The 27,816-nt window shown below is 33.2% G+C and overlaps 2 protein-coding genes and 1 long non-coding RNA gene across 4 annotated transcripts; all 3 read right to left on the bottom strand.

The window, feature by feature from the left end:
• Nucleotides 1-340: 340 nt before the first annotated feature.
• On the bottom strand, nucleotides 341-4,923 carry LOC113711708 (uncharacterized). The gene is made up of 3 exons (XR_003453143.2): nucleotides 4,627-4,923; nucleotides 3,275-3,381; nucleotides 341-991 (listed from the first exon to the last, which is right to left on the bottom strand). It is a non-coding gene; the product is annotated as an uncharacterized lncRNA (long non-coding RNA).
• A 2,467-nt stretch (nucleotides 4,924-7,390) lies between these two features.
• LOC113712502 (tubby-like F-box protein 8) lies at nucleotides 7,391-13,477 on the bottom strand. Of its 2 annotated transcripts, none has more exons than XM_027235965.2 (5): nucleotides 13,243-13,477; nucleotides 11,763-12,222; nucleotides 11,528-11,615; nucleotides 10,254-10,386; nucleotides 7,391-8,392 (listed from the first exon to the last, which is right to left on the bottom strand). In XM_027235965.2, exons 2-5 carry the CDS (start codon nucleotides 12,108-12,110, stop codon nucleotides 7,675-7,677), a joined length of 1,287 nt encoding a protein of 428 aa, XP_027091766.1. In that variant the 5' UTR covers nucleotides 12,111-12,222; nucleotides 13,243-13,477; the 3' UTR covers nucleotides 7,391-7,674. The 2 variants fall into 2 exon arrangements, with proteins under 2 accessions (XP_027091766.1, XP_027091767.1); XM_027235966.2 differs by having other exon boundaries at nucleotides 13,239-13,377.
• Nucleotides 13,478-23,592: 10,115 nt separating this feature from the next.
• On the bottom strand, nucleotides 23,593-26,598 carry LOC113712046 (auxin efflux carrier component 5-like). Its single transcript, XM_027235321.2, has 5 exons — nucleotides 25,793-26,598; nucleotides 25,618-25,703; nucleotides 25,346-25,503; nucleotides 24,343-24,419; nucleotides 23,593-24,191 (listed from the first exon to the last, which is right to left on the bottom strand). The coding sequence occupies exons 1-5, from the start codon at nucleotides 26,485-26,487 to the stop codon at nucleotides 24,119-24,121; spliced, it is 1,089 nt and encodes a 362-aa protein (XP_027091122.1). The 5' UTR covers nucleotides 26,488-26,598; the 3' UTR covers nucleotides 23,593-24,118.
• Nucleotides 26,599-27,816: the final 1,218 nt, after the last annotated feature.

The raw sequence follows: 27,816 nt of genomic DNA, 5'->3' as shown, positions 1-27,816 counted from the left end.
TTTTCAACTTTATATAGGGGTACTTTTGACATTTTAATTGACTCTGTTATGAAATGCAAATTCCATCATTTTGATATTTTAATTCAAATCATGAGAGGGTTATATACAGCTTTTGAAACCATAGGGAGATATGTGAAAAAGCATTAAATCACATGGGGTGAAGTGTATTTTGCCCTAATTATTTCTATGGAGCAAAGGGATATATGAGAGTTGCAAATCAAAGATCTTGGTAGCCTGTTCAAGATTTTGCCATTCCGTGTGCTAATGGATCAGATCAATAAAGGTCCACTACCGCCTTTCTTTACTTCTTTGATCATCCAAGTTGCGAAGAAGCTGTAAGTGTTTAAACTTCAGTAATCCTAGTACCCTTGCATGTGATTTTATTCTTTTGACTTGATTTCATAATGATATTACAGAACAAATTCTGATCCTTGATTTAGCAAAAATTTCATTTGACTTCTAAATGACAAATACCTTAATTACAACTTCATACAGAGGAAAGTTGCTCATCATCCCATTATAGGAATCTGATGACCAAAGTAAATAGCTCTTTAAGAAAAGTGGCGTGTGACTTTATGATGTGTACGCATCATCCCCATATCCAGACCTTTAAAAAAACAATAAAATGGTAAAGGAGCATGATATCTCCTACGCTTTGTGGTCTGCAGCAGCTGCTGATGCATGCTCTTCTAGGCCATTCCTCTGAGTCCATCTAAGAAATCCATGTTGGAATTCCAAACCCACTGTTTTGTTCAAAAGTTAACTTTAGTGGCCACTAAGTGACTATGACTGCATTCCATTTTATCTATTCGTTTAAATCACCATTCTTTAACTTGGTGCTCCACGCTTTGGATCATAACTTGAGTGCATATCAGATCCTTACTATACCTGGACCTCACAAGCAGCAAGGGACTTGCTCTAGATGCACCCTTTCTTTCTTTGTCGAGTTTTCTTCATCAACTAGGCAGAAAATCTTGGACTGTATCTTGACCTATGTTAAAAGCAGGAAAATGTCAGCATATTGATATACCCATCAGCAGGATGTGCTGTATCAGTTTTATTTCGATCTGAAAGTTCAAGCATATGGGAAAGCAAAGTGGGAAAAACACATGCCTGTTGTAATTTAAAAGCCCAGGTGAAAGTTCATTTCACTTTGTCTTAACCTAATTAGGCTCACAGAAAGAAGATTCTTAACTCAAAAAATACAAGCTATTGGACTGCAAATAAGGCTGCAATTTACCCTTGAGTAATGCCAAGAGGCGGGACTGATAGACCATGACTAATCAATATGCTAATGCAAACTAATGGGTAGTTAATGTAGTATCAGATCATTGTGGACAGTTTATTCCTACTCTTGTCATGCCACCATAATCAGACAATCATATTTTATTGTATCTTTCCAACTGACATGACCAGACGCACTGCTGACATCTAGCAGCTAGAATAGAGAAAACCTTTCAAGCTTTACAAGACCAGGATTTTCTAATAGATCTGCAGTCGGAATGATGCGCTAAGAAATGATGCTATGAAGAAGCAGAAAAGCAAGAAATTTATCATTAATTAAAAGGAAAATGGACTGCATTTGTCACCTCTATATATTAGTTTCCTAACTTATAGTCTAGCCAGTATGTGCTTCTTTGTCATCTCCTCATAAAACCGGTACATCCTCTAAAGGAGTCAAGCATCAGACACTGAAACAAGTACATGGAGAAAAGGAACATATTAACCGTATGTGATGCAATGGCCCATTCGAATGTTGTTTTGGCTTTTGCATCAGTTTCAGTTGGTCTGGTGGAAGTGACTGAGAATCAGTCATGGGTTTGGGGCCTAACAAAAAATGGTATATGTTTCCAACTCTGCGTTCACCATGAGAAAGAATGAAGTTTCAGTGGCTGAAGTGTGGCTTTGACACTTCATTAAATGTCAAGCAGTGCTCACTTCTCGATGTCTGTCATTAGTATGGAGCCCATGGTCTAATCACTGTATATATATTTGGATCCTGGAAGACTCAGCGTTGGTGGCTGTATTAAGTATCTAATTGCTTCTACAAGACGGTAGGCTGTCATTCATCTTGGTCAGTGTCTGATACCTGCTATTGCTTTATATAGTAGATAACTGTAGTCTTTTCTTATTTAAAGTCAGTTCAGTTTGTTGTAATCATTCATATGTACTTAAGTTGCAGTTTGACTTTGCAGCTCTTCAAGTGCTTTATCATTCCAATTGATCATATTCGACTATCTCCTGTCTTCAACCTCATTTCCTTAAGTATTCTCCTGGCACTTTCATTGTTGAACTTATTTCAGACAGTTCATATATATTGGCTAGATTAATTCAGTTTTTAGCTTCTTTCCGCATCTAATGAGCACCTATAAGCAAACTTGGTATTACATGTGCAAATCCAATTGACATCATCTAGCAGGCCTTTCCTTATTGACCTAGTGGTTGAGATAAATAAAAGTCAGCAACTGCTCCAAAAACTTGAAATTGTGATCCTAATTGGTTAATATGCTTAATGGTCAAGGAGTTCCATCCAGATACACAGTTCATCACCGTTTGTTGATGTAGCAGCACAAAATTAAAATAGAAAGTACCCGGATCATTCCTTGTCAATTTTGGCTTAATCTGCTTATTGAATATGACAATTTGTTTAAATACGTGCTGTGGTCCTGGCTATTTACTGGAATTTTCTAAAGGAGTCCGCACCGCCTCTATGTTCTAAGCCAATTAATGATCCTGTGCACCCAAACTTCTTTAAATGTTTCTTTCATGACAAATACACCGAGCTCCATGATGATTGTAAGTTGGCTTTAAAAATCTTTTCAGGGACACAGTTTGTGGAATCTTGCAGCTAGTTAGGTGACTTTATTCTGATAGAGTTACTATATCTAAAGATTATAGAGTCACCAATATATATATTATCATTTGAAATTCAAGTTTTCTAGTTTAGACTGAACTTGACACAATATTGTTCACCAACATGGGAAAACTCATGACTGAACCAAGTGAACTGATAAAACAATACTTTAAAGGACCTTAGCAATTACCATGTCTCGACAGTTAAGTGTGAAGGATTCTTGTATCATGTTTGTTTGATTTCTGAAAATTAGATGTTTAGTCTAAGGACATGCAACTAGCAGGAGAGTTAGTAAAAACTGACTGGCAAACAAAATTTTGCACAGTTATAAATTCATAATCCTGAAAAGGGAATTGAAAAAGGTGATGAGATAATGCATCTGAGGCCTTGAAGTAGACTTATTAAGGCATCAAAACTGACCTTGGCGAGATGTAAACCTCAGGTGTACAGTGTTGAAACTCGAGCTTATTATAGACTGAGAATCCTTAGCTACATTAACATCTTATATCAGGCTGCCCCATCTTCACCTACAACAGGACAAAGAAACTGATTGTAACTGCAACATTTCGTTGATGAAGTTTGAGCTAGCATAGATAAAAGAGAAACAAGACACATACTAGCATTTATATAGGACCATATTTCGAATTTACTAGCCTTTCTCATGGAGTAGGACCAAAGCATGTTTCAATACATGGTGGAGTCCAATGGAAGAACAAGAAAGAGAAAGAGAAGACTAGCCTTCAATGTTTGAAGAAAAAATCATTCTAAGACCACAAGATAACTTCTGCACACAGGCCACCATATATCGACATGCAAACAAATAATTCTTACCAAAACTACAGCAAGATTAAACATAAACTTGTCAAACTAGGTCCGTCCAGCAGCTCATCTCTAAGTGCTTAACCCCTTGTATTTTTTGGCTTCATGAAGATCAGCTTTATGGTGCTTTCCTTTTCGAATATTAATTTGGCAGACGCTGGCCCAGTATGAGGCCCCTATTCTAGCATAAAGGGCAAAGTCCAAGCTTAAGCATTTGGCATTATCGTTGCCGGTTCTCTTGTTGTATTCATATAAAGTAAGATTGTAGCTGCAAGTGAACATTCAGGTCCACCAGGAGCTAGCTTTTCTCAATAGAACGTAAACTGAAATCTGAAAACTTTGATGAGTGACATTAAGCTTTGCAGCTAGGTTATTGGAAGTTGGAAACAAATGGCTGAAGTCACCAGGTAACTAGCGCAAAGAACCAGTCTTTCATGTAGTAAGTCTAAACCCTCAATAGCTCGTTCCATTATTCGCAGAAGCCAAAGTGCCTAAACATGTGAATGCAGACAAGTTTTGTCAAAAAATGTGAAACTACTGTTCTCATTTATTGCAGCGGAATCCAAGCAAAAATAAAAAGAAGAAATAGATTTAACCATTGAGCTATGCAAAATCCTTTTCTTCTTTTTCTTTTTCTTGTTGAAGTAGCAACACAAGAATCCAGCATAGAGTCTGTTGGTATAATTTGTGGGTTTTAATCAGAACCATAAAATTCATCCCAAAAAAAAAAAATGGGGGCCGAGTATGCTTCTTCAATTATGCTTCTTCTTTCTCAACAGGTAGAACCATCAATTTAGGCTCAATCTCAGAGCCTGCAATACAATTTGTGCCAAAGGATTACACTTAGCCCATTTGAACACTTCAAATTCAGGCATTACATAGATGATCTCCAATAAATATAGGCACCCAATTAAGCATAAACAAAGTAGTTGCAAATGAACTAAGAAATTCACCATTCAAGCAGTTGAAAATAAACTCCTGGGAAGTAAACACCGGGCTTCATTGGCGTTGCTGCTAATTGTGGTTGTGAGCAGTCCTCCGATCGGGCTCTAATTGGCGGAGCTGCTCCACCTCCCCCTCTACCGTCATCACCGTTGCTTGCTCTGGCTGTTCTAATCTGAAAGTTATGGTTTCTCCACGTTGTTGGCATTAGAGCCGCAAACGAGTTAAGTTTTTGGCTTAATCGAGCCCAACTTCAAGCTAATTTTACGATGTTCGAACTTGAGCTCGAATTTGATGAGTTCAAAATATCAAGTTTCAATTTAAATTCGGTTCAAATTCGAGTCAACCTCGAGTTTAAAAAGTAAAAAAATAATTAAAAAAATAATTTTTTAAATAAATACAAAAATATTAAATATATATATAATTTTATTATTAAATTAAAAATAAAAAATATATATATATATATACATAATCGAGTTCCAAGTTAACGAATTTAATATTTTTAAACTCGAGTTCGATTTAATTAACTCGGACTTGATTCAAACTCAATATTAACCGAGCTCGACTTAGAGCTCGCATTCGGATAGAATCTCTGAAAATATAACCATGGACGTACTGTATAATTGATGAAGGCGTGGTAGATATGTTAACAACCGATGTTACGCCTTCAGAAGTTGTTACACAGACCCCAATCTTGTGGACGAATTAATGCTTGTACATCTCAAAAGGTACAGATTGCTTGTGCATGATCCAAGCGTGAAGACATTTGGTCCACGAGATCAAGCAAAATTTTCCATTTTGAAGCAGTCGAGTATATTGATTATGTTTAGAAGCATTAGATCATGTAGTAGAAATTTGAGATGCTGTGGAGGCATTGTTTTCATATAATAGAAAAGTAGAAAAACAATGAAAGAAAGACATTTAAATTTAATGTTTAATTTTAACACTTTTTCACGTAATACCATCTGATTATGAATAGTGAATATATTTTGAATTTATGTTTAGAATAAATCTTATTATATAAACTAATATTGTGTACAACATCATTGTTAAATCCATAAGATACGTGCAAAAATTAAAATTTTAAATTCAAATTTTGCATAATTATCATTGTTTCGACAATTTTTAGGAACTCAACATCTTGTTATAACACTTTCCCACCTAATAGTGACATTTTTAAGGACTCAAAAATTTGCTATAAATAGCATATATATATGGGATAATTTCAGATACCTCCCCTGAGGTTTCTGATAGTCTCACTCTCCTCCCTTGTAGTTTCAAAAATATCACAAACCTCCCCTGTCAAAATTTAGATCCCATTTCTTACATCATCATGGCAAAAAAGACTTAAATACCCTCACAAGTCAGCTAATATTTCGTGATTATCAGAACAAATACATTCCAACTCACGTAATTACTTTTTTTTACGCTATATCTAATCTCCCTTTTGCATGTATACATAGTCAAATAACTAACACCTAACATGATGTACATTTTTTTAACACCTAATCATTTCAAATTTATGCATACCATTACACTACCTTTTATAGATATACATAGTCAAGTAACTAACATCTAACATAATGTATATATTTGTAAACTGATTGTACCTCATAGATCACCCCGTGTAAGGTGTTTATAGGGAAATTAGTATTAGTCATATAGATAAAATTACATACCCACTGCAGCTTGTAAGGAGATGCACAAATGAGTCAAAACACCAATAACCATTTCAAATGTATACATACCATTGCACTCTGCATATTTTTGCAATGACTAATTGCAATATGCATGTGAACAAATAACTGTATGTTCAACAATTTTTATGCATCGTACTTGGTCGATAATACGGTGTACATTATTTAAACCAAATTATACATTCACTAAGTATTTATATACATGCTACTTATTGAAATAAACTACCTCTCTACTAAATATTTAATGCACTCTCATAAGCACTAATGGTTGATTTAATATGCAATTGGAACAAATAACCATCTAGTAAAAGCTTTTGATATAATATTATTGATGAATAACATATTGTATATGAAATTATCCTTTTTTCTAATTTATTTTTTATTTTTATTAGTTTTCATTATTTCACTAATATAACTTGTACACTTACCTCGGGAGCATTTATGAAAACAAAATTCTCTCTCTTTCCTGAAAATACTTTTTTATCTTCACTTTTGATATCATGGGCTGATTTTGTTACAAAATTCTAAACCTCAGGAGAGGTTTGTAATATTTTTGAAACCACAAGGGAGGAGAGTGAGACTGTCAGAATTATCCCTATATATAAATATATATATATATATATATACATGCAACAGGAAGATTTGTATTCTCCTTGGTGATCGAACAGCGTATCCTTAAATTACTGGTCCTGCGAATGATTGACATACTACCCGTCATTTCAAAATACCAGGCAACCATGACTGAACACTCAAAAGAAGGGATCTCAAAATGAATTTGAATTGTTAGTTTCCACAAAAAAATTTTACGTTTCCTGTATACATTTTCAAATCATCTTTTTAACTCACATACATCAAATCGCTACAGTACATTTTTCTACAAAAACTCCTAATAATAGTGACCCAAACAACACCACAGCATTTCATGAGACGGATGAAGTTGGAGCTTGCTGCAACTGCAATTTCTCAGACTATATCCAACAGATGACCAAAATTACTCCAATAACAATCTCATATGAAAAGCGTTAGCTCAAGAACCAACTCTTTACAAGAAATGAATTGCGGATCGTTCAAGCAGAGGAAAAGTAAATGATACTAGTGTATACAGGGTCCCAATTTTCAATGTTTTACAACATAAGCAAGGTTATTGGTTATACAACAAATGCAACTGGTCATCTTAAACAAACTAATCAAACTACACGAGATAGAAAAGAAATTACATCAAAAGGAAAAGGGTAATGCATGGATCTCGAAAATGAGCTGCAGACCTACTGCTTATAGCTAAAAGATCCTTTTAAAAAAAGGGAGAAAAGAACAAACTAATACGAACTAGATGGGCTAATTCTTACTTCCTAGTTCATTCTCTTATTCACAAGCCAGTTTAGTGTCAAAGCTACTCAAACAGATAGCAAAAGCCTGAAAGGCTGACAAGGGATATCGATAATCCATGGTAAACATATCTTTCCCAACCTTACCAAACTGCAAGATAATCTTGTCATGATCAGACCCGGACTGAGCTGGTTGTGTTGGTGCTGGAGCACTAGGTGTAGGCTGAGTTGCAGCAATTAGTTGGAAATTTTTCACAGAGGCAACTGTCACCCTCCCCCTAAAATTAAGACACCAGCACTGAAGTTGTTCGTGCCATCTTGGTGGCTTGTTTCGGAGGACTAATGGCCTGTCCTTGCCATCATCTTCCCCTTCTCGGGGACCAATAAGGTCTGAGAAGCGAGAGCTACTAAACTCAGTCGAGTTGTCTATAGATTTTGACAAGGAGGTGGTGCTCCTAAATGAATCTTCTAAACAACGAGGCAGGAGCTCCGGTTGGCCTGGAACAGTGCCACCAGGTTCAAGAGCTGACGCAGGGATTGAGTGCATAGTACAATTCATCCTGCGTGGTCCCCTGGTGCCAAGCACATTTAGCTCATACATAATTTGGGCAATATTATAATTTCCAGCAGGAACCTTTGGGGAAACTTTTTTTGAGTAGAACCTTCGACTCGTACGACCAGGTGGCACAACCTGAGCACCATTACATGGTGGTTGCGTGTCATAAATGATAAACTTTGTACCAAGAAAATTTGACCTGAAAAAAATAAATACAAGAAGCAGATTCATCATTAAAATTCAGTAGATCCACTCAATTTGTCCTGATCATAGTGTTATCATAAGTAGAATACCGACAACAATGAACACTCCAACACAATAAATGTTGAACATCCACTAACTTGATTCCAATTTAACCAAAGTTATTTAAAACACAGAAAGCAAACCCTAATCTAATGATCATATGAACTTAATTGGGATACTAATACTACCACATCAAAAGCATGAAAACAATACTCCGTTAAACTAAAACTTGCCCCCAAAACATCTCTTGCACCTTGCCGTAGTCACCATATTATAACACCACCAATTCACCCCAAACACAAACCAATTGATTATCCATGCATCAATCAGCTCTTTCATCAGTTACAGTGTGGATGAGTGCAACGACCTACAGGTGCTTCATAAACACAGTGTGTAATTTTTCTATCAACTATCTAAACAAGTTTACCAGCCATTTGATTGCTGCTGAGGAATGGCAATGAGAATCACTATGAAAGACCCCATCAATGGCAATGTGTTTCTGAAAATTCTTTGTAATGAAATCTGGTGTTTGGAAGTGCCATTGTCTAATGGGAATGACATATTTTAAAAATAAAAAAAAATTTCCCTTAACTTTCTTCAATTTCCTTTCCTTTTCTTCCCAATTCGCAGCCACCTCCCACCGCAACCTATTTCTTTATTATTTGCTCTTTTGCTTGCTCTTTCAAGACCACTGCCAACCCCACCTCCCTTGGCCGCTTTAGTTTTGTTTCCAACTTCCATTTTTTTAACCTTTTTCTTTTGTAATTCCTCTCCATGTTTTGATGACTGCCAAACTCCATGTCGCTGCCAAATGCTTTCACTGCTACTGCATCGGGATGTAAATTGAGGATCTAATATACAATCCAAATCAACTAATCCCAACTTCAAATTTGTTTACAAATTTAAATTCCATGACGGTAATCCTTAATCAATGGTGTGAGAGAACGGAAGGAAACCAAGGTTGCAGAGATGGAATAGAAAGGGGAGGCCAAGAGGCAGCAATATGGAGGGCGGTGGGAGAGAGGAAAGGAAGAGAGGTTACAGGGATGGAGTAGAAGGGGAAGAGGAGATGCGTTCTCCTTCCTTTTCCTTTTTCTTCAACTTTGATTTTGATTATTTTTATTTTGTTCTAAAAGGTGGAGGAATGATAAGTGAAAGTGCCCAAATTGGTGGGGAATGAGTTTTTGGTATTTGAAGACCTAAAAGTGGGTAATCAAAACAGTCATAGTAGTCTACCAAGCGCCACCAATGGGAGTGATTACTCTCTTATTCCCATTGAGGGGTACAAAACCTCCCAAACAAAAGGGTGGTTATTCTTTTCCTCCTTTGATTTTTACTCTGATGCATCTGTCACATCTATACAGCCTCCAAAGCAAAAATATGCTACTGCATCCTCTCCACAAGTATCCCAAATTTAAGCATGTTTTTATTATGCCAGCAGCGAGAGGGAACAAAGAGGGGCCCTGGGGGTTGGAGGGGGCGAGGTTTATTTGTAAACAACTTGCAACAAATGTCTTTCAAGAGTGTGTTGCAAACCTATGATTCCTGTTACACCTATCCTGAGACTGAATTCAGAATACAAGTTCCCTCAGTTTCTGCAGCTATAACAGCAAAAAAGACAAGACGGAATTTGAAAAGCAAGATAATTAGCTCTGTTTGCAACAAAAGTTCCCCGATGTTATTAACTCTAACAGATTCGAGCCTGATCCCCATTAACAAAACTGAGAATGCTACTATGCTGCATACAATTATTCCGAAATTTAAAGCAAAAACTATATGATATAGAGAAAGGAACAATTGATCAAGATCATCCCTACCTCAGTTTCCCAATATAAGTGCTACTTGACCTTGATATATTATCTGCATCCATGGAGATCACATACTCTGTACAAGTAGTTCTTCGGTTCCTTTTAGCTGAAAGAAGAAATTTACCATTTTCCACAAGCAAGGCTGAAACAAAGAACCATAAACAGATATTAGACAAATCAAAAATCAACATTGCTTCATTATTGGCATAAAGAACCCTAAACCCTACTTCCTCCTCCTTGTTTACAGATCTCCCAATTTCTTTCATTATTGGAACATTTTTAAGGACTTTATAAAGCAAAAGTATATATTAGAACAATTCAGATTATATGTTACATCTACAAACTGCCTCCATAATAAAGCAACTTTTTGCCTTATTTAAGTGAAATCACATGCTACTTTCAAAGAGCACATAAAAGATGCCTTTTCAAAAGAGTACTATTTTAAAAATATTTTGTAACCAAAAACTACCCTTTCAGTTTGATGGCTTTTTGGCAAATCAAAATACATTGGTCATACATAGCTCTAAAATATCAAAAACACATACAACAGACCAAAGCATGGCCAAAATGTGTCACGCACCAGATGGAATTCAACCATGAGCAAACAATTTGTGATGTCATTAGGATATCAGTTATCATCGACATATCTTAAGCCAGAACGGTAAAGAAAAGACAATGAGACTACAGTTTATCTTGCCACAAAAACTTATGAATCTCTTTGGATAACGTCAAAAAAAAAAAACTTATTGTTCAAGGTTAAAAACTTCTAGATAATTAAGTAACTACATTTCTCAGCTCTTCAATCATCATTGTTTGGAAATCCTTATGTCATACCAACTACATTAGAGAAGCCAAGGAAACTACTTTAGCTCTAATTACAACTATCACAGCAACAGTAGTTGCGAAGTGATAAACCAATCAACTAAATACATCTGATGCACTTATTAACACTGTCATATATCTAGCAGCACATTAGAGTATCTAAAGCATGTGCTCCTAGGATAAGTCCAATGTGCAAAACCATAAACTGAAGTATTAACTAGAAGAGAGAGAAAGAATTAAGCACTCACTCGGACTTGCCAAAAACCAGACATAACACTAGCTGAATATATAATTATGGCATCTACATACACAACTTATGAAACCCAATCTATTTAATAAGTCTAATTAGTTAATAACACTGGATCCGGGGTCAGTAAAGTATTGAGAGAAGCAGTCAGACAAGCAAAGTGCAGAAAACAACAATACAGTATATAAGCTAAATCTTTGAAAGAGCAGTTTACCAGGACTAAGACAAAGGAAAAGATGGTATGTCAAATTTGCTTTATCTCTTTTAATGAAGCACTGAATAGTCCCATCCCTAGGCCCAGGCTGCGAAAAAGGAGGATAATTAAATCTGTAACTGCAGTGGACTGAGATTCATCATATTTAATAAGTAAATAAGAACATTGATGGAACAATACCAAGCAAAATCTCAATATGGCAAGACTAGAAGAAAGACTAAAGAGAATGCATTACCTGCTTAAGAGAGACAGGAAAAGTCAGCTTTCCAGAGTACTCAGGGCTTTGAACAATTTCCTTGCACATTTCCCTCCAAGACCTGCAAACGGCAGAACAGGCAACGACATGCTTGCGAGCCGGCCAAGTACTCTCACTTGCCTCCAACCTCTTAATGACATCACGGAGTAACTCAGGTGGAAGGCCAGCCCAGCAACTACTCTGGATAACAAGAGGCGGCTCTTGCAACTCATGGACTGCACCATGAGACTTTCCCCTGTGATGACCAGGCAACCTCACCTCAAAACTCCGCCTTGATAAGCTCCCAAAACTATCCCGTAAATCACGAGCTATGCTCCGGAACGACATCACTCAAATACAGCAACAGCCACAAGACCTCTCTATACCAAAATGTATTTCTTCCAAAGGTACGCTTGTAGAAATTACTCTCTTAAAGCACTCGATTGAGAAATTTCAACATCTGCAAACAGGAGTTAGTGTTACAGTAGAAGAATAAGTGTTGATTTCATATCCAATCTACAAAGCTTAGTAGCAAAGGAAAATAATTGGGTATTGGTGGGGGAGTGTATAAAGAAAAGCACAAAGCAAGAAAAGAAGATTCCCCATGAAAGAAAGGCTCATATGGAATATCTAAAAGCAGTCCAAAATAAGAGACTTTAATCAGAAGCCGCTTTCCCGCTTCTTAATCTTCATTTAAGCAAAAATGCCTTTTTTTTTGTCCCATAAAACTGCTGAATTTCGCGAATTAATTCAGTATACCAATCTACTATGGATAAAAGATACAATCTTTCATAGTTTCCTAAGGTTAGCAATAGCTGATGACTATATTTTTCACAAAGCCAGCAGAATTAAATAATCCAAAAATACTACAGAAAACCACAAAGAAAGAAACCAACTTCCAAGAGACTCAGAATTAGACGACTAAAATTTCATTATAGCACCATAAATTGCCAAGAATTGGCAAACAGTCCAAAAAGTTCAGACTTTTACCATCTATTATAAATAACAGCCTGCAGGAGCTTTGCCTTTTTCCATCTGTTTCTATAGGCTAAATTTCCAACTAAAAAGTGAACCATTAAATCCACTGTTATACAAATTATACAGAAAAATTAGCATAAACTCAAAGAAGATGAACAAATTCCCATAAAGAGACTAGCATAAAAGAGAGCAAAGTCAAACCCCACCTCACCCTCCCCCCCCCCAACAAAACCCCAAACAAGAAAAGCTAAACAAATTGGGGGGAAAAAAGCACCAAAACAAAAAGATTCCAAATTTTGCAGCATAACTCTCAGCTCCTACTTCATCATAAAAAAAAACCCTTTACTTATATGACTAAGATTTTTCCTTTTCTTACAACAATAAAAAACTTGGAATTCTAACCTAAGGCCCAAACTCACACTAAAAAAGGCTTGAAAATTACAAAAAAGAAGAAATCAAGAGAAATTTTTAAAAGGGTTGTCTGGAAACTGAACATACTTACAGTTATTGAGAAGTTTGTGAAGATTTTGATGATGATCAGACAAAAACCAGATCTTTAGATCCTCTGCCAAAAAGCTTAACTAACAAAAATACAACGCACTTTCTCTCCAGTTCTCTCTGCCTTGCAACTTATCTACAAGTTTCTCTCTTTCTTTTCTTTACTATTTATTTATTTATTTACTTTTTCTGTCTCTCTCTGAAGTGGAAAAGTCTAATCTATCAATGTCCCCCCTTTTGGCCCTTGGCCTTCTGGAATACTGTTCATTTGAAATGGTACTTTTGGAAAAAAAAAAAAAAAAAACTGGAATCCAACTTTATACTAATATTCTACTAATATTAAAATCTAAATCTGATAGTTGAATTTATGATAAAAGCATTTGATTTTTTTTTTTTAAGTTTTCAAAGTGCAGTAATTGAATTAATTTCAACTTGGGCTAGAGATACGGCCGCCATCTAGAGCTTACTGGTTTATGCATGTCATATTGCAGGCAAAGTGTAAATTGTGTACAAGATTAGAGCAATTAATATCAATTATGGTTCCTATTTTATAAAGAAAAATCTTCTTTTCAAATTTCAAAAGAATTAATTTCTAGTCATATTCGATAATATGTTTCGAAAAAGGAATGTAATATTCGATAAGATGGAAACTTATGTTGGAAGTCCTGATTCAATAGTTCAAAATTCAAATGTCAATGTTCACTCATTAATGAGTAATTATCATTAAAAACAAAATTGTGGTCATTGGGATGTTTTTCGTAAAATACAACACATTTAGCAATAGAAGTTGATACTTGCGAGGCTTTGTAGAGATGATTGTTAGGGTGAATTTCTTTGACCTAGAAGAGCAAGGGGCAAGACAAAAAAAAGATTTAGGTTTGAGTATTTCTTTGTAATATGTGGAGTACATTCTTATTTTCCTAATTATAACTTAGTAATTTTTCTTACACATTGTCCGTGTATAAATTTTTTTTATATTAATAGGTTTAAATCATATCATATAATATGAATTTAAATTTGAAATTCAAATCATACACATTAGATATATATATATCCATAGCTGCTAGTGTAAAAACATTACTATTGTCAGTACATAAAAAGTTAATTATATCAGCAACAAATTTGGTATTGAAAGCTGAAGTTTTGGTAGTTTACATGTAGTGTTAGGTAGAAATTATTATATCTAAAAGAACAAAGGACAAGAAAGAAAGCCCAATTATGTTACATTCTTATTTTTCTAATTATATCTTAGTAAATTTTTTATACACAAATTTTTTTTTTATATTAATAGGTTTAAATCATGTCATATAATATGAATTTAAATTTGAAATTCAAATCATGCACACATAGCATATATCCATAACTGCTGGTGTAAAAATATTGCTATTGTTAATTATACCTGCAACCAATATGGTATCGAAAGCTGAAGTTTTGGTAGTTTACATGTAGTGTTATATCGAAATTATTATACCTAAAAAAACGAAGGACAAGAAAGAAAGCCTAATAAGATTTGAGTCCTTACAAGGAATAATAATATTTTTTTTAATCTTCAATTTGTATGATGTCCATATTTGGGTTTGGGTTTTTCCCCTTAATACTACACCAAATTAATTAGCGTAAATGGTTAACATCAATCAAAATTAGATTATGACATCAGTCCATGGTCAATTTGTTAAAAAGCCACACTACGACTCTCACCTATTAAAATCAAGTAATTCTCCCCACTTTGCATTTAGAAATTGGTTTAATTTCTCCAATCAAAGTAAAAGTAAACCCATTGACTCCCCAAGGAAAAATACAAAAGCATACACGCTTTCATATTTATTATTTTATCATCATCGTCATCTAACCTACTCCCAACTTCGTCAGATGGGGACACCCATCCCCAGTCCAAACCCTCCCTAAAACGGTTGACCCAACAGTTCCGTTCCGTCTTCTTCCGTTACGGACAGGCGAGGAATCAGTCGTCAGCAATCGGCGCACTTTAGAATCTTTCCTTTTGGCCTTGTTCGGCGTAATTTACTAAACGAAGCGAACGGCGCATGCTAGAACCTTCCTCTAACATTCATCGCCCCGTTCGTTCAGTCGGGGAGAAAGGACAGTATAGTGATGAAGGTTGGTTAACTTATGGTGCGGACGCAATTAAGGCCGTCTTTTTTAGTTTAATACGGATACGTGCTTTCTCATGTTAGAAGAATTATGACTAATTGCATGCCTTAATCATGAAAATGAAAGGCCTAAGCATTCTGAGTTTATGTGCTATTCTCTCCTTTTGATGGCCATTAGGCAGTTTAGTATAATGATCACTACTAATTAAGCCATGACAAATAGGAGAATTAAAAACCCAAAGGATTGTATAGGATTTTTTTGGGGTCTTACTCAATCTATGCCCGGGCAGTTTTATTCCATAAATCCAGAATCCAATTAAACTTGAACTGCATGTATATTTAGGATTGAGAGTTATGGAGGTCTAGATTCTAAGCCATACATTTGCCTATTAATATATATATATATATATATATATATATATATATATATATATATATATATATATATATATATGTACTCATATGCTATTATCGTTGGATTCCCAGAGAAGCAAACAAAATTGCATAGAACCTTTCAGAATTTCTATGGAACTCGACTCCGGCTTTTGTCAAGCAAATTATGCTGGACGATTTTCACCAATCTTATTAATAAAATCCTTGGTTTTCTCATAAAAATGTTAACTTAAGTTTGAAATTCAAATTTCATATATATTTCACGCATTCAATTGTAATAATATATACACTGACAGTGTATGTAAGATCAACTTTTTTAAATATTAAAATATTTAGTCTTTTGTTGTTTTTAAATCATGTTAAGCTAGTAATAGGGATGTGATTTTTCGCAAGTCTTGTTCGTTGGAGTTATATGTAAGGCATGTAAATTCGTATACCCAATAATTAAAATCAAAATAGCAAGCTTGTATTTTCATATAGGTTTGAGTTTCTCATTTTACTTAGCTTTGAACTTTTCTTACATATTCACTTTTTGGTGAAGTTGTGGGGTAGGAAGACCAATATCCATTGAAGTGTTTGGGATAACAAAAACTGTTTTTCACATTTCAAATGCTACAGTAAATGTGTATTTCAAAAACAACTCCAAAAACACCATATCCAAACAATATATCAAAAACAACTCCGAACATACATATTTAATATGTATATTTCAATTTATATATTTCAATTATGTATACAATATATATATATAGATATATTATATTAATATAAATATATTTATTTCAATAATGTATAATATTATATATATTATATCAATTGAAATAAATATTATATATTTATATAAATACATTTATTTATATATATTTATATAAATTTATAAATATATTTATGCAATTTTGTTTTACAACATATATTAATATATATTAAAGTGTATATTTCAATTACATATATTATATATAAATTATATTAATATTAATGTATATTATATATATTATATATTTATATATTTATTTATACATATTATAAATATTTTGCAGTATTTAAAATATATTTTTATATATTTATATAAATATTATATATTATATAAATTATATATAATAGAAATATGTAATTATACATTTAAATAAATATTATATATTATATATAATATATATAATACATTTATGTATATAGATTTATGTAATTATACATTTATATACATTCATATATATATTTATGTATATTTATAATATACATTTATATTATGTATTATGTATAATATAATACATTTATAATAGATTTATACATTTATATTAATATACATAATTTTAATTATACATTTATACATAATATTAATACATTTATACATTATATTAATATATATTTATAATATATTAATTTATACATTTATCTAATATACATTTATAATACTATACAATTATTACATTTATAATTATATTTATATTATGTATTATGTATTATATATAATATAATACATTTATATATTTATATATAATTATATAAATATATTTATTTATAAATGTATTATAAATGCATAAATGTATATAAATATTTAAACAATAAAAATTATAATTTATAAATAATATTAATTATACATTTATACATAATATTAATACATTTATACATTTATATTAATTATATTAATACATTTATACATAATATTAATATATATTTATAAATTATAATTTATACATTTATATAATATTCATTTATAATATATATATATTTATATTAATTATACATTTATACATTTTTAAATATATTTATATTATGTATTATATATAATATAATACATTTATATATTTTTATATAATTATATAAATATATTTATTTATAAATATTTATAAATGTATTATAAATGCATAAATATATATTTAAATATTTAAACAATAAAAATTATAAATTATAAATAATATTAATTGTACATTTATACATAATATTAATACATTTATACATTTATATTAATTATATTAATACATTTATACATAATATTAATATATATTTATAAATTATAATTTATACATTTATATTAATTATACATTTATAAATATATTTATATATATTTATTTATAAATATTTATAAATGTATTATAAATGCATAAATGTATATAAATATAAAAATATAAAAATTATAAATTATAAAAATACTCAAAAATATGTTTTAAAAATTCTTCTAAAAATAATCCAAAAAACATCTACAGTAATTTTTTCATATAGTTTTTGAAAAATAACCCAAAAAACAACTAATTCAAACGGAATTGTATTTAAAAACGAAATGCTACAGTGCTGTTTTTGAAAAACAATCCCAAAAACAGCTAATCCAAACGGACCAAAAGTACTTTTCGTCCATTTCTTTTTTCGCTCTCTTGCAGGTGTATTGACGATAGCAATGAGTTTTGCAACAAAATTTTACTCGTACAAATTAATAAGTGCTGTATAAGGTAAATCAACTATGAATGGTTAGAAAATACACTGAAAATAGTCATCATGTTTTTAGATAGAGCCAAATAAAATGACCACATCATATATCTGCCGTAAAATAAAGACGTTCTACCTTCTGGAGTTTTGGACCCGTTCAGGTCATCGATTTCGTCATTAGCCTTGTGATCGATCCAGAACAATCCATAGCTCCAGAAAACTATTTTTGTTTCTTGAAGCATACCAATCCATGCCAACCTGCATGGTAAAAGTAATATACAAGCAAATGACCTTTCTTTGCTTCTGCATAATTTTTTGGGTTTGCTACTTTGCTCCACGAAGCTGAGAATTCGTACTCTTAGGAATTCTTGAATGCCCCCTTAAAAAATTAAAACATTTTGTTTCTATCCTTGCAAAAATTAGATTTTGCCCCCTCAAAACTTTAGAAATTCCTTTTGTATCTTTTTGACACGTACAAATTTTTCGCTTATAATACTTGAAAGTATTAAACTTTACCCCTAGAGTTTTCATTCAAAATGTAAATGTCCCCTTCAGTATACTAGTACTGCATGCTCCCAAATGTCAACCGTTGGTTCTGTTGGTAATACCAATCGTGGATCCACTTACTAGGGTTTTTTGCATCATACTAATTAAACGTATTATAACCACCAGAACGTTCGTCTAAGGTTAGGGGATCAGATCCCCTTGCCAATATCAAAATTCCAGGATCTCCTGACTTCTCAAATTCAACGAGTGTATTAGTGCGTCATTCTGGTTCAAAAATGGTTTAATCCCTTTTGAATTCTCCATAGTCTCGTTGGACCTGCCCCTCCCCCGACATTATAAAAGCAGATGTAGATGTAAATATAGAATGTTGACATCTAACAAAAAAATAATTAAAGGTATTATGATTTCAACGTACCTCTAAAGAATAAAGGCATGTATGTTTTGAGTCCTTAATTTGGATGTAGAGACCATGATGCAGGGACTAGGAATGACCAATTGAGATGTGTGACAATATGACCTAAAATCCTTGGAGAGAATCTAAGCAAAATCTCTTTCAGATTTTGAGAGTAGTTTGGTGACCAAATATCTGTTTCTTGAATGAATGCTATTCAATGCAGGTAGTGAGTTGTAGTTTTTTGTCGGAAATCAAGTGCCAAGATTCAATTAGTGCATGCACGAGTATCACACAAGGTGTCATCATCATATGTACAAAAGGTCAAATATTTGATGCACTCGCAATAGCTTGTCAACTTCTACAAGTTATTGGGAAATCAAAGTTTGATGTTTATGTTTTATTTAATATTTTTATATATTTTTTCCATAGATAAACGAATCGACTTCTTCAACATCAGCTCTAAAGTTGGTATTCAAGAGACTGACCTTTAACCAGCAGCGTTATATATATATATATATATATATATATATATATATATATATATAGAGCTAGATGTACATAACTCCTAACTTGGAGAGAAACACATATAGCACTTGGTTTACTGTATCACAAAAATAAAAAAACAAGCAACAGGTTAGGAACATATGAGGCTTATCAGAATTTCATTTTCTTTTGTAGATAAAGTATTTAAAGCGAAAAAAAAAAAGACATATAGGCATGTCAGATGATAATTTCAGCAAAGGGAAAGAGAGAGAATTGCAATACTCATTCCAGCATGCTCAAATCAGATTTTTTGTCCGTCAAATAATTACCATCCGATTAAAAAAAAAAAGAAAAAAGCAGTGCACTTTTCTCTTGAAAGTTGAAATGAAGACAAAAATCCATGAAAGCATATATCGGGCCTTGTGAAGAAACAAGAAAGTCGTATTGGCTCAATCGTAAGACCCATGCAAGGAATTTATAGTTCGGAATCAGTTGCAGTTAGACCAATTGTGAACTGGAGCAGGGCTCTCAAAGTCAGTGAAACGTTGTCCAGACAACAGATTTTGTTAGCCTATGAATTCCACAAAAGAATTGCACTGAAAGGCTACTTTATCTTTAACTTCATGCATGGAATGCAAGCATGATCTTCTTTGTGCCTTTAAAGTCTAGGATGTGTTGGCAGCAAGTTGCAGAAGGCCTGATTGCTGCGTGCTACATCTTGCCTCGTGTTCTCGCATGAGAAGCTTTTCATGCCTCGAAAAGCTGAAGGAAAACTACTTGTTGGCCATGCATGTGGGAAAGAAAGAAAAAGAGAAAGGTCAATTGTCAATTGGTACATTTGAAAACAAGTGTGAAGAGGGACAAGGGGCACGTGCAACCGTCCCGACGATTTTGATCATTTTCAACAACGCATAATTTTGATTGCACATGGCATAACTTTATTTGTACAACGTGTAATTTTAGTACAAAATTTTATAGATCTCACATACAATGTGAAAATCGATGCACAACTTGTGATTTGAACCGCACAATTTGTTGAGACCAAATCATGACCATTAACAGTTTAGAAGCGGTGATGACCGCTCCTGCCCCGTTTCCGTGTGAAGAGGTATCTATTTCTCTATGCTATAATAGATTTCGACGAAGCATGTGTGATGTATCAGATCAGAGTAGTTTTACTAATGATCCCTTGGACCTCTTTTTATATGTACAAATCTTTACAAAAGCTCAATCAATGCTATGATTAAATTTGTCGGCAAGTTGATTAGAACTATTTTCATCCCATTAACCTTGTTGTGCACGAAGAAATGGGATTTTGGTACAAAAATTCTTTACCACATTTTTCGTATTTAAAATTAAAAAATCGACCTTCCAACAAACACATTTATTAGAGATTTTCAACTTAATTATTTGCTCTCAACCAAATTTGATTTGACATTCTTACTCATGCCACTAAACAGTAATACGATGAGGCTTTTATTTGAAATTAGTGCAAGAGTTGCTTGATTTTCACTCAAGAGTTTGGTGATAGAAGCACTAGGGAAATTGAACTTTGTAGCTAGTTTCGCGAAATGGGGGATTTTGGTGCAAGAAATCCTTTGCCACGGTTTTCTTATTTAAAACTGAAAAAGTTGACATTTCAACAAAATACATTTATTAGAGATTTTCTGATCCCATTATTCTGCGTGTTGTTATTGCTTAATTTGTAAGTCTTACAATTTTTAGTGCAAAATCATACAATTTAGGTATAAAATTAAATTTGTTAACTCATATAACTAAGTTGGCGCGAAATTCACAATAACATCAAAATTGTACAAATTTTCATCAAATGTAGTAAGAATTACATGAATCGCTTTGAATTGAATAGAACTCAACCCATGAAACCTAAATCCTGTAAGCATCACGTGAAGAACAACAAAAGTTCTATATATATATGCCAACATTTCTTCATTCTTAAATGGATATCTTTTGATTTCTGATGTATACTCATGTTAAATCTTAAATTCTTCCTTTTCTTTTTCAGTTGTTTTCTTGAATGCATATTGAACAGTGAAACCACTAATCTTTGGGCTTTTATATAATATAGACCAATGTCCCAAACTACTCATTTGGCATTGGTCGGGCTAATTAAGAGTAAGATTAACGTCAAAAGACCAAATAGGCACCAAATCATAACTACATATTATGTAGGTCTAACCTTCAGAATTTTTTGGTTGTGTCAAATAGGTGAATAAGCAAGCACTACAAATTATGTGTGTGTTTGTGGTCCATGAGCTAGTTTAGACTTTTAGCCGTCGGTTTCAGCACATTTCGTAAATTTTAAGTCCCATCTTGAAAGAAATGAACTAACAAGTTGATTAGAGAAGCCAACAATCGAGTGTAGAATTGAACTAAAGCAGACAATCAAATAATTATATCAGAACCGTGGAATAGACAGATTTCTGACATTATGCTGGGCCATCAATCATTGGGGTAGAAGCTCTCTATTAGTAGAAGAAGGCTATACAAAGGATTTTTGGTTGAGCAATAGAAGAATATTTATGTACAAAGTCTAATTATTATGGGTTACAATAAGAAATACTCTCGGGCTTTATGGTCCGAGAATGGTACGATGTAAAAACTGTGTTGGTGGACGATTTATAAAAATTTCTATAAGTGATTTATAGTCACGGTGACATGTTCTGATCCGTGATGGTGATTAGAATCGAATCCACGTAAATTTTATCTTACTATAAAAAAACAAAACGAAGTAATAACGTCGAGCAGGCAAGTCATTTTTACAATTTTCATGGCTTTTCAACCTGTATTGAGATAGTGATCGGTGAATAAATTTTGTCTTAGACTTTTTTGCCTACGAAGTTAATTAATTTTAGATTTCATTTTTGTAACGTGAAGCATTTAATTAATGTTTGACCTATAGGAGGGGGATTATTAATGCATGCCCCCGCAACCCCCACAATCGAATCATTCGTATAGATTATAATTTCCTAACACTGTTTCTGGTTTTGATTGCTAGTTGGTGTGGATGGATGACTTGGTCCATCCACATTAATTTGCCAAACATGACTACCTAATGTTACATGCTACACAGGAGTGCGGTTTAAAAAATCAATTCTCATCTATTTTAAGATTTTTGTGGTATCTATGCATAGCACGAAATTTTACTTATTATTAGTATATAAAGAGGAGTAGGGATTTACTTAGAAACCTTCTCGTGTTTGGATAGGAGATTATTTGAAATAATTATAGTAGTAATTTTTGCGATATGATGTACATGAGATAAAAAATGATTGAGAAGATAAAAAGATGTGTTGAAAAATATATTTTTTATTTAAGCAATAAGTTTTGGACAAATAATTCTCATCCAAACACTTGACAAAACTGGGTAAGAAGCATTTTGGCTTGCTTGGAGAAACAAATTAATACCCAAAAAGAAAGAAAAATAATACTTTCAAGTTTCAACTCCCATTTTTGTTTATATTGAATTGGGCCTTTAGGTCGACCAAATTGATGGTAATGTAGACTCTGTCTACAAGGTAAGGGGCTGCTAAAAAGATGGGCTGGCCCTCCCCTTTTGAGCCCAAAGTTTTTATCCCCATGCTATTCTGAATTCTGATCTCTTTATCGCTGTCTAATAAGGCCTTACATCTTTCTTAGGTGAAACTATGGGAAACGGGAAGAACTAAAGCAAATTGCTCCAATTTGAAGTTTGAATTTCCCAAGTAGAACTTCTACACATGAAAGGAAATTGAAAGATTAAGGGTCTGTTTGTTTCGACGTAAAATGATTTCCATGAGAAAATATATTCAGTGAAAGACATTTTTCATGAAAATATTTTGATATTTCATGATTTTCTGATGTCTGGTTTAACTTTTAAAATATCATTTCGGCAGAATATCTGCAAGTACTCTACGTTGTTTATTATTCTTAAAGGCATAAACTGATTCTTTCCCAACCTAGAAAGCAAGGTCCCATAAGAATATGCAGTGGTGATACGAATAGGCAGTTTCGAATGTTAGGTTCATAACTCACGGTATGTGGGGAAAATAACTTCAGAAGATCTATTGCATAGGTTGTTTAAGAACAGAAAAGGGGAGAAAAACAAAGAACTTGTTTAAGAACATGGCTTTGAATCATCTGTAGACTTATCAAAGTGTAAAAATTTGCATGATCAAATGATGCCTAAAAGTGCCCCCACGTGAATGGGTTGGTGGTTGGCGCCTCTTCCTCGGGTCCTCATGTCCCGGGGTCGAATCTCCGCAGCAACATCGGTTCCTCCGTGCATCTAACGTGCTAGGTCTGGTTGGGGCGCTGGGCCGGGCCGAAGTGGGATTAGTCGGGCCGCCTTTAAGGACTTGACCCGGACACTCACTCCGTCAGCAAAAAAAAAAAAAAAAATGATGCCTAAAAGTACAGAGCATCTAGCCTCGTATATCATTGGTGGGCTAGCTAGTTATCAATTTTAGGGCTATTCAAAGATGATTTTGATTTATTTTCTATTCCAAATGCAAGTATGAATACATGTATCTATAGTAAGACTGCTGCTGGGAGATATCCCTTCATCTATCAGATTAATATCAACGTGCAACTTCCAGTAGAGCATAATATGCTATCAGCAAAGGAAGAGACACTATAGTGCCAAAAATAACCCTGAAATAATAACGTATAATTAATAGCAGTTAGTTATGAATCTTCCTAAGTCTAAAATATTTCAATATCTTGGAGAATAAAATTTCAATGGTACCAAAAACTAGGATTAGAATGTTGTAAAAAACCATACTGAATTCATGTAAAAACTTACGCTGTGCTTAATATGTCAGGGTGCAAACCATATTCTTGTGCATAGACAAATGAGGCTATGGATTGTGGCAATGCTGCCTGCAAATTAAAATCATCAAAAGATTGTATGTGTTAACCAAAAAAATTATTTCCTCATGACCTGGAATTTTGTTCCTCCAGTATATGCATAAATTATGATTTCATATCAAAAGTTTAATCCTCACTTTATAAAATCGATTCGATTAGTCCTTAAAGTTTTTGGATATGGATATATCATTTACAGAAGGCATAACACTCATTTGACTCATGCCCTTCATACAAAAACCATAAAGAGTCAAATAAACTCTATAGAGGATTTACAATTGGCACAATAGAGGATTTAGAAATCTTAGGTTAAATCTTTCTTCTCTCCTCGCTTCTTAAATTTTTTTTTTTAAAAAATTATATATAAAATAAAGAGCAACCTATTAGTAGTACTCATTCAAAATATATGTGATGAGTACAATATAGAACAACAGATTAGCATAACAGATGTGTTTGGACTGGAGATTATTTGCTCAAATATATTTGCTTACATCAGCATTATAATTTTCAATACACCTTTTTATGTTTCAAATTACCTTTTTATCTCACATACATCACATCACAAAAAAATACTACAGTAAAAATATCTCAAATAATTTACAATCCAAACACACTCCAAAATTGTGAAGATAGTTTCACTCATACCAAAATTTTAACTTCTAAACGTATGAAGCTAGAATGGAGATATTGGGCAGTGTATTCTCTTTCATTTATGGGCTCTTAGTTTAGAATTGTTTTTCAAAAACTTTATAGGGTATCCGACAAAGAAGATGAAAGGTTTGAGTTTCATTAGGTGTCTTCATGTAATAAATTTTGAAAACCAACAGAAAATTTTAATTAATTTAACGAACAATTAGAGTTTGATGCAAAAGTTCAAGATCTTTAACATTAATTATTTCACCCAACAAATAAAAATAGAAAAAGACAAGAATTTTTAGTACCTGGATCAGAGCAATGCGCAGGACATTACCATGCAAACCACTCACAACAGAACCAATAGCCATCGTGACTGGACTGACCATAAACCTTAAAGCCATCCCGAACAAAGTCAAAGGAGTACCGCAAGCTATAACTCTCTCCTGTAATGCCATGAAAAGGCCTGCATGGATGAAATTTGACCCCAAATTACATGATATGAAAAGGGTTTCTCCTATGTAATCAATTCTTGGACTTTGCAAGAGGACTAGACAAAAATTTTCCAAACCGTTCTTACCCATGCTAAACATGGAAACACCAGCTCCGGCCTTGGACATGATCAAAATTGATCCTTCAATTATTTCAGGCATCTTAAACTGCCACCTTAGGAACACAATCAAATTTTACATTAGCGTGGAATATACTAAGAAGCACGATATACTTTCAACAGGCCTTGCGTATCTCCATCATACCTGCTAGCTAGAAGAGCCCAAATCAAGCCAGCTATGCAAGCATAGAAGTTAGGGTTCTTAGCAAGTTTAAGCCAAACAATCTTCAGTATCGACCAAATGGATGGTGTTTTATTGATGCTCATTGACATTGGGGTGGAGTTTTGATCCAAATCACTGCCACATTCAATTGCCTGGAGTTGCAAATCTCCATTGATGGTGTTAGTTATAGACTTAGTTTTAGACCATTCACGTCTAAATTCTAACATAAACAGTAAAAAAATAACCCAAACCAGTGATTGAATCACAGAAGATTGAACAACAAGGTCCTCTCCTACCTCCCCATACATGGCTTTTAATAGTGGCACTCCTACAATAAGAGTGTTGTTTAAACTACACAAAGAAAATGCGGTGATGGACCACATACAACTTCCTTTTCTTGTACAATTTGTCCAAAAAACAAGCACAATAAGAACGATACATTTTGCAATGCAATCTGCGCCAAGGAACGGATAATTCAGCTCGTAAGGGTTGATATGAGATATGAATTTAAAGTTGAAGAAGGGAATGATGAAAAAGCAATTGAAGCGGTTTATAGCATCAAATTGATCAGGTGTAAACATGTGCCACCATTTTACCGAGGCATAGCCTAAAGCTAAAGCTACACAAAGTGGTGTCATGGCTGTGATCACCTTGTAAACATCTTCCCACCCTATCATTTTTGCTGTTTAATTGGAATATTAGAGAGATTCTAATTTGGAATTTATTAGAGTACAAAGGGAGTACGGAGAAATATTGAGAGGGAGAGGCGAGTATGAAAGTTTGAAGTTAGTGAGATACATTTAGGGGGGTGAAAATTGAGGCAAAGAGAAAACCAGGGAGAAGTGGCTTATATAATGGTGTAGTTTTTGGCACTTACTAACATAAAGGTCATTTTACACATCTTAAACATCTAGTGGAAGTAAGGAAGTTGGGTTTGTAATTAATGTGATCATGCTAAGATACATATCCCACCTAATGTAGACGAAAAGTTAGAACGTAACAAAAAAGGTATTTATAATATTGGATCGAATTAATTAAAGGTGACATATGATACGAGGGAATCTATCGCGTACCTAAGATACCTTTATGCCTACCTAGAATAAGAGAGGTCGAGTAGAAATGCTCCCAAAACTAGGAGAGAATTCTCATTTGACCATCCCTGAATTAAGATATAGAATAATAGCATCATCAAAATAAACCACGGCAGGCTAAGTTGAACCAATAAAACAAGATTATCAACCTCCAACTCTGTCTTAAGTATATCTCTATTTAAGCAATGATGGAGCCAAGGGGGGCAGAGGGGGGCCATGAGTTTTAAAAATTTTAATTCATAATATGTAAATATGTGTGTAAAATAAAATTGGCCCCCTCCTAAATTTTTACAATTTTAGTTTATATTATAAGAGTTGATATATATATATATATATATATGAATTAGTCATCTTTGAATTAATTTTGTTCTTCAAAAAAAGTTATTTATTTTTTATTGTACTGATTATTTAACTTTTAAAAATTAAACATATAATTTGATGTTCCATAGTAAATTGACCCAATGTGATGTATTAGAATAAAAAGACCCAATTCATAATTGTTAAAAGCAAGAACTAGTACGTCTAAGAATAGAACTTCAACATTTTGAACTCGACATTCCAAATCCAAATCATCTTGAATTGCAAGAATTATCTGGTATTCATGAGTTATGTCAAGACTTGGTGAAGACAAGAAAATCAGTGATATATCCTCTTATTGACAGATTGATTAGACTTGTTCTTACTCTTTCTATATCAACTGCAACTATAGAGTAGGCATTTTCAATTATGAAAATAATCAAGACAAAGCTCCGAAACAATATGGAAGATAATTTCTTGAATGATTGTCTAACTGTGTATATAGAAAAGGAAGTTGCTGAAAAATTTAGCAGTGATTCAATCATAGATGAATTTAGTTATATGAAATAGCGTAGAGCTCAATTTACTTCTAAGAAAAGATGTTGAAATTTCAAATTA

The sequence above is a fragment of the Coffea arabica genome, chromosome 10e (assembly GCF_036785885.1).
Source record: "Coffea arabica cultivar ET-39 chromosome 10e, Coffea Arabica ET-39 HiFi, whole genome shotgun sequence".
Taxonomy (NCBI): domain Eukaryota; kingdom Viridiplantae; phylum Streptophyta; class Magnoliopsida; order Gentianales; family Rubiaceae; genus Coffea; species Coffea arabica.
The sequence above is the reverse complement of the archived record's forward strand: the minus strand, read 5'-3'. Positions and strand labels throughout refer to the sequence as shown.

Coding starts and splice junctions, on each gene's coding strand:
- LOC113712046 (XM_027235321.2), bottom strand. CDS start 26,487: ATGATAGGGTGGGAAGATGTTTACAAGGTGATCACAGCCATGACACCA. Junction 25,704..25,792: donor TGGGCTCTTCTAGCTAGCAG/GTATGATGGAGA, acceptor TGTGTTCCTAAG/GTGGCAGTTTAAGATGCCTG. Junction 24,192..24,342: donor CCTGACATATTAAGCACAGC/GTAAGTTTTTAC, acceptor TTATTATTTCAG/GGTTATTTTTGGCACTATAG.
- LOC113712502 (XM_027235965.2), bottom strand. CDS start 12,110: ATGTCGTTCCGGAGCATAGCTCGTGATTTACGGGATAGTTTTGGGAGC. Junction 11,616..11,762: donor TTCCTGTCTCTCTTAAGCAG/GTAATGCATTCT, acceptor CCTTTTTCGCAG/CCTGGGCCTAGGGATGGGAC. Junction 10,387..11,527: donor TTTCCTTTGTCTTAGTCCTG/GTAAACTGCTCT, acceptor TCTTTGTTTCAG/CCTTGCTTGTGGAAAATGGT.